We start from the raw sequence: 12,437 nt of genomic DNA on the forward strand, positions 1-12,437 counted from the left end.
CTAAAATTTTAATTTCAAAACCTTATAGAAACTTAACAAATTTGAATATTTTAATAAGACATATATTTTCTTAAAGCCTGAAAATTTGAGAATAGATATTATCACCTGTTTTATTTTCTGTTTTTGATGTGATATGAAATATTCCTAAAAATATAGAAAAAGTGCTATTTTGATAGTTTGCGACCACCCCTCACAATTCACCACCATTTTTAGGTTAGTATATAGTGAATATTCCTACATGGAAAGAGGGAAAAAAACTCAAGACAAAATAAAATTTAATTTTTGAATAAAAAAAAGGTACCTATTTTTTAACAAAAATGAGATCTACTGACAACTAACAGTTATAATAATACAAAATAAAAAACATACAATAAAAATAAATAAAATTAACTCTCTAACTACTGGTACCGTACCTACATAAGTAATGAAACAAAATGTAAAATTCTTATTTAAAAACAAGGAACAAAAATCATTATACCTATAATAGGTGCTATTATAGGTGCTTATTTTAAAATAAAAATATATATAAATTCTTGGGTATACACTTGGATGGATGTCTTAGTTACGAAACACACATAAATTACTTAACATCAAAACTGAGCAGCCTCTGTGGTCTTACTCGTAGACTCAGAAACCATTAAGATTTTTTACTTTTCAAACATTCAGTCAGTGCTGAATTATGGCATCATGTTTTGGGGTAGTGGAAGGGATGCCCAAAATATTTTTAAGGCACAAAAATGAATAATTCGGTGCATATTTGGACTTGCTCCCAGAACATCATGTGAGGAGTATTTTGATGGTTTCGGTATACTTACTGCCCCATCACTATACTTCTTATCACTGGTGATGCTCATTAAGAACATCCTCAGTTATTTCCAACAAATCAGAGTGGGGACTGACAAGATATGATGACCATAACAAGAAACAGAGAAGCTCTTGGAATACCTGCACACGGGTCAGCGACAGATTCAGAGCCGTAATTTATTTAAACAGAGTGTTAAGTGATGTATTTATTTATTTATTTATTAACGGAATCCATTTACAAAAGTGTTACATAGCATACCCATACAAACATATATATTCAGATACAAAACTATCTATAAATCAGTGAAAGGTGTAGATGAGTTAATTAATTAAAGCCCCTATGAAATAATATTCTTTAACTTCCCCTTAAAAGATGTTATCCTAGAGTCAAAAAAGTTTATCTGTCCTGACAGACCATTAGCACTTCAAGCCATTCGTGTAATTGGCTCATTAATGCCATAATTGGTATGGTGGGATGGGACTGAAAATATTTCTGATTGTGTATTCAATCTGGAAGGCACCCTAAGTTTAAAAAGAGACAATAACTCAGGACAATCTATAGTAGCATTTAAAACCTTATGCATAAAACATAAGTCGAGTAATGTTCTTCGTGACTCTAATGTGGGTAAGTTCAGGTTATCCCTGACCCACTGATAGTAATACTCCTGTCTCCTGTAACCACATCTAAAAGCCGCCACCCTTAAAAATTTATTTTGAGTTTTTTCAATCTGCTCAATGTAGCAGTTATATGACGGGGACCACACAATTGAGCCATACTCCAAGATGGGCCTAACAAGAGAGCAATAAAGTAATCTAAAAGTAAACAAAGACAAATCAGTTGTACACCGTTGGATAAAACCCAGCATTTTCATTGCCCTACCAGTCACCTGATTGATGTGACTTTTAAAAGACAAAAAAGTTTAAAAGACTTTTAAAGTCAGAAACCTCTGTTTTGACACCAATTGCTATATTATTTATTTTATAAAGAAAAGCAATAGGGTTTCTTTGCTTAGAAAAAGTAATCTTATGGCACTTATTGATATTAAGGGACATTCTATTCATGTGGCACCAATCAAAGAATAAATTGAGGTCTTTTTGCAGGAGCACAGCATCAGAAAGGGATGTGATAAGCCTAAATAGCTTCACATCATCAGCAAACATTAGCACACGACAATTTTTAAGTTTCCAAACTAAATCAATCAAAAAGAGGCAAAACAAAACAGGGCCCGAGTGAGAGCCCTGTGGCACCCCAGATGGCACCAAAATTTCAGAGGAACATGTCCCTCCAAGATTAACAGTCTGGGTTCTACCTCTGATGAATCCCGAGATCCACTGAAGAAGAAGAGGCCCCACAATACCTCAAGCCCTAAGCTTCTGCAAGAGTACCCCATGGTTAACCCTATCAAAAGCCTTGGAAAAATCTGTACAGACAGCCCGATAATTGGAAATTTCATTTCTACTACCAGATTTAAAAATGGGTTTTAGAAAACTTCTCTTCCAGAGAGTGGGATAAGAACCAGTACCTAGAGATTTGTTAAAAATGAACAGTATTGGTTTCATAAGAACACAAACACATTTCTTTAGGAAGAATGCTGGAATCCCATCTGGTCCTGCGGAGAGCTTATTCTTAGAGGAAGTAATAATCTCATAAACATCCTGCGTTGACAGAGTTAAATTGCTCAGACAAATTGATTTATCAACATCAAAAGATGGTATGTCATTGACTTGCTCATCTGAATAGACGGATGAAAAGTATTCTGCAAACATATCTGCAGTGTCCGAGATATTCATACTAATCCTGTTATTGTATGTCATTCTGGAGGGAAGGCCAAAACCAGTTCTTTTATTTCGAATATATGACCAGAAGTACCTTGGATTGCTAGCAAGATTCATTTCCACCTTATTAATATATTGTTGATAGCACAACTCTCTTAAGTACTCACATTGATGTCTCAAAAATACAAATTCATCATATTCCTGCTGTTGCCCACTAATTTTAAACTTTTTGTGAATTTGTTTCTTTCTTATGATCAAACTGCGAAGCTCTGAAGAAAACCAACATGGAAAAAAAGAACTTTTTTACCTCTTTATAGGAATAAACCTTTCTATTGAGGAGTAGATCACATTATAGAAAATTGAAACTATGACATCAATAGATGTCTCTCCCAAAAACAGTTGATTCCAGTCTATACCAGCAAGACAATTGTTAATTGCTATGTAATCTCCCTTACCGAAATCATAAAAATATTCCTCTATATCATATCATCAGAATTTTCTGCACAACAAAGGTCAAAACTAATTGCTGTATGGTGCAAGCTATTCTCAAAAATCTTGTCTATCGCATGTTCGACACTAATTAAATCTGAGCTACTAAATACAAGATCCAAGGCAACCCCATTGGTATTTAAAACCCCATTGAAATGAAAACACCCCAACCTGAAAAAAGTTATCGAAGCTAAAACAGTTGGCCAGAGAAAGCACAGACTCTCTCAGAATTTTTTAAAATCTAGTATAAGAATTCAGTTTTCTTATTCAAAGTGGAAGGTTTTTTACCCATGTAAATAAATCAACTTCACTTGCTCTGAATGGATAGTGGGCAATCAAAGGGTGTATGCAAGACAAGTTTTAAAAGAACTAAATCCTATGAATTCCTGCTTGTGCTTTTTGAAGAGCATAGTTTTTTAAGCATATATAAGCCACAAAGGTTGAAGATTCTAATTTGCACAAAAAGATGCTGACGAGATTCATGATTCCTCACTCCATAAAGGACAATGGGAACATGAGTCCCAAAAACAAATTTTATACTGAAGGGAATGACAAGCATTTCTTGTCATTTATAAAAGTCTAGTTCCTAGAAATTTCTCTAAGGGCATAGCAACCTGATGACGAGCACACTTTAATTATGTGTTAAAGGAATTTGACTCTGCAATCAATTGTCAATCTTAAAAACTTCTGAGTTGAAATCAGCTCCTTATTGATAGTGACAGAATTCATTGAACATTTAGAAACTTAGCAGATTTGTTTTTGACATATTATTATAAAGTCAATTTGCATTGCACCATTCCCTTATCATAAGCAAGTCAGCATCCAGAAACATTTTCAGTTGGTTAAGGTGTTTTCCATGCAAAATGATGGCAGTGTCAATAGGCAGTCACCAAATTGTTCTTTGCATGAGTGTTGTCCTGGATATCCCTGTCAGCTTGAAATTGACACTCACATTATTTAAATCTGATTTTGGTGATAAAGTGTGACTTTCCTATGTATTTGGTATTTAGTTTTAGGGGTATTATCCGGGCTATAGGGCATTAATTGCATCGATAAAAATTATATAGTACAAACAAGAAGATCAGTTAATGTCAGATTTAAAGAAATTTTTGTAGGGATACACAAATTAAAATTACTTAAACCAGTTATAAAAATAGAAAATGAGAAATGAGGTGCATACAAAACTTTAGCAATATTTAAAAACGCGTTCTTAACAGGGATGAAGGTCCAATCTGATAGTTTAGTTAGTGTTTAAGATTTGTTCGACCATGCTTCATTGCATTTTCTGCTTATTTGTTATGTTTTTAGTATAATTATGTCACTTGTAAGTAGTTTTATTCTTTCGAAGATGCTAACATCATTAGTGAAACACATGTCGAGAGTAAAAAAAAACATTTTTTGGTTAGTGGTAAAACTGTCTCATAATTTGAGTGTCACACCAAAGATTCCAACCATAGGACTATCATGTTATAGTGTTATCTAGAATATCAAGGAACAACCTTTTACAAGAGACTTATATGTCTTGGAGAAAATAAATTAAAATCCAATAGAAAATTAGTCATATTTTATTATTTTTTCTTGTGTTATTTGTTCATATAAATATCAATGTGAATTATTTATGTAATTTATAATATACATTATTTATATATCCTAATATATCACAGTATATGTAATATTTTTAAACAATTTGCAAGTATCCATCAGTGGCTTTGGTAGATGTTGATGGTTGTGTAGTAAATAAATAACTACATATCAATATTAGAGTAGAGAGAGAGAGTAGGTTTTTTATTTGCATAAATTAAACAAAACAATAGAATACCTATTATTTAGGCCTAAACTAGAATCTACCGAGAATTTTCCTAAATGAGATGACACAATATATTTAAAACAATTCCATAAAATAATAAATAAAATAAAATGCAACATTTAACATACTTACAAATTTCACATTATATCACCTAATTTAAACAAAAAGGCTATAAAGAATATGCTATCTAGGAGGGCAAACAGGCCACATACTCTATGACTGAGTAAGGCTCTATACTAATGAGGTGTTGAAATACTTTTTCGACTTCTTTGTGCTTATGTCATTTAAATTAAGGCTTCTTGTATTGTGTTCATGTTTAGGTAACAAGTAGGCAAAGAGATGGAAATTTTTAAACATAAACATAATACATTCAAATATGTAGATAGCTGAGAAGGAAATAATGTTTAGTTGTTTAAATTTGCCCTGACACTATTCTTTTGGTACCATTTCCAAAATAACCCTGTTTTTTTTTTGGACTGCGAAAGCCATAGAACTATCAATCTCCGATTTATTATCAATAAAAAATTGTTTTATTCCCGACATGCTACAATAAACAAAAAATGTTTATGCAAATCACAATTCCTGTTTTGTTTCTTTAGGAGACCCTTTTTCCATTTGCAACAAAGAACGCAACAGAAACTTTAAAAGCCCAATGGGAATCAGATGATTTAAAGGAAGCCCTCAAGACAATCAAAAAGGACGATACAGAACTGGATGTTGAAGCAGCTGCAAAACTGGTCTCGGAACTAACTGAAGCTGGAAGTGAAGCTCCTGGACTAAAAACCATACAGGGAATGATCTATCAAAAAGGATATGAAAGTGGGGACTTGAAATCACAGTAATTACTTCTTCCTTACTCCTGTTTACTTTATTTTTAATCAAAACTTTTTACAAAAATTCCAGTGTATTTGATGATGTGCCAACTGCTTTTGAATTATGGGCCAAATCAAAAAAAGTCTGTGTATACTCAACAGGCAGTAAAGATTCTCAGAAGCAACTGTTCTCCCACTCTATCAAAGGAGACCTGACCGCTCATATCACGGAATATTTCGACCAATCAGTGGGCCCAAAAACCGAAGCTGACAGCTACCAAAAAATTGTCGCTGAATTAAGTGTGAAACCTGACGAGGTTCTTTTTATAAGCGATCAAGTGGCTGGTAAGAATTATTTTATATATTTATTTATTTACTGATTACAAGTCTTACAGGTAGAAAACGTACATTCCTTAAAAATTCAAATCAAACAGACAAACCAAAAACAATAAAAAAAGGGGACTTAAAATTAAAAATATTTTTTTTCAATTCCTTATTTTTAGCAAAGTAAATATTTAAACATGTCAAAATGAATACAGTGAAATCTCCCATTAGCGGACATTGACGGTACCAAGTTTATTGTCCGCTAGTAAGAAAACCCAAATATGTAAATGTATGTACATAATTTTTATTAACTAACATATGTTTTATTAATAACATAATTTTTATTAACTAACATGTATTGATGAAAATTACAAGTATAAACAAACATAGGTACATTGCTACCTTAAATACCAGAAAAAGAAAACTGAAATTTAAAATCCTTAAAAATTTGTTGCAAATTTCAGATCTTATACCTTAAAAAAGTCAGATATTTTTGCCTGCTTCTTCTTTTTCATTTTTTCCTGAAAAAGGCAGGTTTGAAAATTCGATTCGATATTTTTAAGGTGTTCAAAAGTGACAAAATCATTTTTTGTAAATTTTTTTAGATCATCAACATTTTAATGCATCGGCATAAGAATTCACAGTACTCAAAGCTTCTTCCCTTTCTTCCTCTTCTTCACTATCACTTTCCAGCAAAATTGTATTTTGTACCTCATCAGCAATGGTTTCTAGACCTCCTTCAAATGTTTCCTCTGTATAAAGTTCTTGGTCCAATATAATAAAGTCATTATCTAATGCCTTAGAAATTTGGCCAACTTCCTGACAGTTTTTCCAGAATTCCGCTAAAGTTGCCAAAGGTAAGTCATCTTCTGGATCGTAGTCTTCTGCTCGAGTATCTCCTTGAGGTGATTTTTGGAAACCAGCTTTGACAAATCAATTTTGTATAGTGCGTGGGGTAACCTTATTCCAGGCGTTCTTAATAAAATATAATGCCTCCAAAATGTTAATCGATTTTGATAAATCTGAAGCAGACGATACATCATCCATTTTTGATAGGATGTGCTTTAAAATCTGGCTTCTATAAAATAATTTAAAATTTTGTATTATATTTTAATATTTTTAAGGTTAAGTTCTCTTGGGTGTGAACCGGCATTATCAAGAAAAAGTAAAATTTTTCGCTTTTGACAACCCATTCTTTTATCGATATCCAAAAGCCAGTCTGTCATGATAATTCTTGTCATCCAAGCTTTTTTATTTGATGTCCATGTAGCCGGCAAACTCTTAAGTCGTAAATTTTCTAAGGCTCGTGGGCGCGCAGCTTTTCCAATAACCAAAAGCTTTTCTTTGTCACCAGCCATATTGGCGCAAAATAGTATTGGTAATCGTTCTTTTGACATTTTGCCCCCTGTGCACTTCTCACCTTTAAACATTAAAGTTTTATCTGGCAAAGCTCTAAAAAATAAACCGCTCTCATCTGCGTTATAGATGTCCTCTGACCTATATTCTAGCAACATTCCTATGGTAGCCTCTCTAAGAACTGATTCACATCTTCTTGGTTTACATCTGCCAACTCCCCTGAGATGCACTTAAAGCTTATATTATGCCTTCTTCTCCACTTATTCAGCCAACCTGATTTCTGATCTAAATTTTCTCCCGATTGCCATTGTCTTCGAATAATTTCTTTATTTTTTACAATCTCCGCCGCTTGACTTTTACTTATATTAAACCTAGAATAATATGTACATTGTGATCACAAAATACAAAAATTAAAATCCTACACCCATACCTTTCTCCCAGTTTACGGACATTTAAACTTTCCTGTTCTGCAATATTTACAACCTCCATTTTTTGCCTCAGCGTTAAAAAGTTTCTAACGGGCGCCATGTCACCTGCTTCAATTACAAGACGGTACTAAAACAATACATACGTGGATACTAAAGTGGCGTGATTTTTTTCCTGGAGTAACGTAACGGTAATTTTTGTCCGCTTTCGGAGATCCGTGTCCGTTGTTGGGGAATTTTGCGCGTTTTGGGGTTGAAAATTTTTGTCCTTGTCCGTCCGACAGAGCGTCCGCTAATGAGAATTTATTTTATAGGAAATTGTTCTTTAAAATCTCGTGTCAAAACATACTGTCCATTAATAGGACATGTCCAGTATTGAGAGCTGTCCGCTAAGAGGAATTTCACTGTATATGGGACGTTTGATTAAATGTGGAGAACAATCTAAGAGTTTTGGGAAAAAAATTGGTTAATACAAATTGATGAAAGATTTAGATTTTTATAAAAATATACATACATAAAACCCTAAACTTTTCAGTATTTTTTAAGCAATGTTAACTGGTTTCATGATTCATCTTTTTTGCCATTTATGTAACATGTAGGCTTTACAGACACAAAAAGTACCTAAAAGTCTATTTAACTTTTAAAGTTATTGACTATAGGTATGGTCAAACTACAAGAAAATCATCAAATACCATGTCTGTAAACTCGAAATGAAAAAACCAAAAGTCATGGAATTAAGGCATTTTTCCAATATAATGCAGGATTTTAGCATGAATTTGACTGCTATAGTGTAAAATATTTTGAATTAAATGATCATTTCATTCATGAATGGTCTTGATCATTATTGGATAAGAAAAACTCATGCGTTGGTCTTGTTGTAGACTCGATTTATTATTAATTTTTTTACTTGTTTTCATATCCTAGACACCAAACTTAACCCTTACAGTACCGAGATAAAAAAAAATTGAGTTTGGGGTTTATATTTATTTTACGCCGATAAAGTTGAGTCAAAAGATACGGAAAATTATTTTAAAAAATATTCGAAAGGGTTAAGGGAGGGATTTAGGGAGTACACAATTGTGTGTCTAGGGAGCCAACATGAGAAAAGCACAATTGTGAAATAAAATTTATTACTTTGTATGGAATGAAATAAAACAGTTTTTATCTTTGGTTAAACAAAAAAAAAAACATTACATTTTAGGCAACGCAGTCTGGACCGACTTTTGCACCCTTCTAACCTGCATTTAACTGGGTTCTTCATTTCTTCATTCCTTTGGCCAGTGTTCAAAACCATCAAAGCGTTTGTCTGCACAGAATGCATTCTTCTCTTTTTTATTTCATTTCCTTCAACGCTAGTCTCTTCCTCTATATTTTCTTCGCATTCTGTTTCCTCCAATACATGTTTCTTAGTACTGGCAATCAGATATTCCCCAAGAATAAATCTAAATGCCAAAAGATCCATAATATCTTTGCTTTGAAGGTTTTGACTTTAACAATCCCTTCGATACTCCATCCAGCTGTTTACTATTGCTAAGTCGAACAAATGTAGGATGGCTTTAAGAGTCCATTTTTAGGTTCGAAAGAAAGATCGATAGTATTCCATCATTTGGTCGCAAACATCTACACCACCCGTTGTATGATTTAACAACAGCTGGGCATGCTATGCCTGAACGTTTTTTTTCTGTTTTATTCCATCTTTGCACCTCAGTTTCCGGTCTTCCAAAAACTGTGGATATCATTAAGACAGATTTATTATCTTTCCACTTTGTAATGCAAAGTTTATTATCGGTTCTAACAACTTCTTTTGACTTTCCCATATCCATTAAACTGTCTTTTTTAAAATCAAACCCTTTCACTCTGTTGGACATAATTGTAGCAGTTGCATCTATATTCAAACTCGTCAATTTGTTCATCAAAGCAATAGTTGAAAAGAATCTGTCAAAATACAGGTAACTATTTTGAGGTAATGTTTCTGCTAGATGCAATATTATTGAGGGTCCCAAGCCTAAATCTCTATCTTTTAGTGGGGTAGTATTGCCCTGGTAGATTTCAAAATCCAATACCAGTCCGTCGGATGTCGTAAGAACGAAATTCTTCAGTCCCACTGGTCTTGGTTTATTTTTAACAAATTGTTTCATTGGAATCATTTGTTCGTCAATAGAAAAAGCTGTCTTTACTTTTCTTTCAATGGCTTTACATTTATTGCGAACCAAATCTATTAAAGGTGTTCAAAAAAGGGTATCAGCAATGTGATGTTTGCATAAACCAAATACACCATATTTCTATAATCATTTATTTCTGGCAAATTAATGTACAGTCAATGGAAATTTATGAACCAAAAACAATGTTGTCTAAATGTCCGATCACTGTTTACAGGTTTTGATCATTTTGTAAATTTAATTACGTTAACCAATACTGACATTATGTGTATTTCTGAAAGCTGGCTGAGCGATTCTGAGGCTGATAATTTTCTGATCCCGAACTACAAATTATTTGTAAAGAATAGACGTAGTAGGGGTGGGGGACAGATTTTTGAAAGCTCTTTAGTTTTTGCTGACATTGACTTTTCTGATGATTTAGAGTGTTTATTTACTAAAGTAAATATAGGCAAAACAATTTTTCTTGTTGGAACAGTCTATAGACCACCAAGGTCAGATTTAGGGCATTGTGTTGAATGTTTTGATGATATATTATCACATGCATGTCTACAGTATGAGAATATTATCATTCTGGGTGATGTTAATGTTAATCATTTTACAAATATTTTACTTGATTGTCTTACAGCTTATGATTTTACTCAGTTAATAAATGAGCCTACTTGTATTGCTGCTATGGAACAAACACTCATTGATGTTATCTATTTTAATAAACCCTCAAATGTTACAAGTACAGCAGTACTTAACGCTGATCTAATTAGTGACCATCAAGCTATATTCTGCAGTATCGAGATTGCGGCACGGAGTAGGGAGATAAAAACGAAACTCTATCGTAATTTTAAACATTTTAATAAAAATGATTTTTATAAGGACCTGAATAAAATTGTGTGGGATAATGTGTACTATATCAATAATCTAGACGAAAAAATTCAGTATCTTACTAGTAATATTTGCTCATTATTTGATAGACATGCACCCTTTACGACGTCAAAAATTTCTAAGCCTTATACCCCGTGGATAACTGCAAATGTGCAGCTTTCTATAAAAGAAAAAAATAAGGCATTGTCAAATTTTAAAAAATCTAAAAATTTGACTGATTGGGCATATTATAGACAGATGCGTAATCTTGTGGTGGGAATGATTAGGCGAGAAAAAAGAAATTATCTGCAATTTCATCACAACATCAGAGATAGTAAACAGTTATGGAGAGCTATTAATAATCTAAGTCTAAAAAATGTCCCTAATCGTTCTATTCCTTTAAATCTCCGAGATCCAAACAAAATTAATGACTATTTTGCTTCAATTTATAGCCCGTTAGGTAGTTGCCCCGAAGAAGTTGCTAATTTTCAGAACAAACAGTTTAAACATGATCTAAATTTTTCATTTTGATTAGCCAAAGTTGAGGAAATTTCTAAAATAGTCTTAAGCCTAAAATCAAATGCACACGGTTGTGATTCAATATCAGCGTTAATGTTGCAACACTGTATTCCAAAGCTATCTCCACATATTACGCATATTATAAACTGTTGCCTAGAAGCTGGGTATTTCCCGGGTATGTGGAAAATTTCTCTCTTAACACCTTTGGCTAAAATTAATAATCCAACTAATTTCAGCGACCTTAGAACTATTTCAATTATTCCGGTCATCGCTAAAGTTTTGGAAAAGTTTATACAGCCGCAAATTTATTACTTTCTCACCTCCAATAATATTATTCCGCATAAGCAATCTGGGTTTAGAAAACAACATAGCACGACATCTGTCTTACTAAACGTTACCCAAAAGATAATTTCTGCAATGGATAAAGGTGACTCCACAGCACTTATAATGCTTGATTTTTCCAAAGCATTTGACACCTTGGATCATCATTTGCTTTTGGCAAAATTGGCTTATTATGGCTTTGATAATGTTTCCCAAATGTTAGACAACAGAAGGCAAATGGTGGTCTTGGAAGATCAGACTTTTTCAAATATGAAATATATAACATCTGGAGTACCTCAGGGATCTGTTTTGGGACCTCTCTTATTTCTAATGTATGTTTCGGATTTGTTTAAAGTTGTAAAATACTGCCAGATCCAGGGGTTCGCGGATGATATGCAAATTTATCATTCTTTTAAAGCTGAATCTGTATTGGAGGCATCAAATAAAATAAACGACGATCTTTCTAGAATTTCCTTCTTTTCCTCTCAAAATAATTTAAAACTCAATCCTTCAAAGTGTTATGTGCTTTACTTCTAAGAACAAAAAAATAATAGCATTGGACGGTTTAAAGCTTTTTGTGGGAGGTAATCACCTAAGTATGGTTAAATGTGCAAAAAATCTTGGATTGCTTCTGGATGATGAATTGCGCTTTAAGTTACACGTTTCTAATGTTATTAAAAAGTCATACTATTCTTTAAAGCCATTGTATGCAAACAGAAATATAATTCATTTTAAGGTAAGGAAAAAACTGTGTGAGTCTTTAGTATTACCTATTATGAATTACTGCAAT

The 12,437-nt window shown here is 32.9% G+C and overlaps 1 protein-coding gene across 1 annotated transcript in view; it reads left to right on the top strand.

The window, feature by feature from the left end:
* Window positions 1–12,437, top strand: part of LOC126733495 (enolase-phosphatase E1-like) — a 33,980-nt gene that overhangs the window by 986 nt on the left and 20,557 nt on the right. Inside the window, exons 2-3 of the mRNA XM_050436811.1 lie at window positions 5,476–5,714; window positions 5,780–6,033. Of these exons, the coding sequence (XP_050292768.1) occupies window positions 5,476–5,714; window positions 5,780–6,033 (493 nt within the window). The remainder of the gene's footprint in view (window positions 1–5,475; window positions 5,715–5,779; window positions 6,034–12,437) is intronic.

This window comes from Anthonomus grandis, chromosome 2 (assembly GCF_022605725.1).
Source record: "Anthonomus grandis grandis chromosome 2, icAntGran1.3, whole genome shotgun sequence".
Lineage (NCBI taxonomy): Eukaryota > Metazoa > Arthropoda > Insecta > Coleoptera > Curculionidae > Anthonomus > Anthonomus grandis.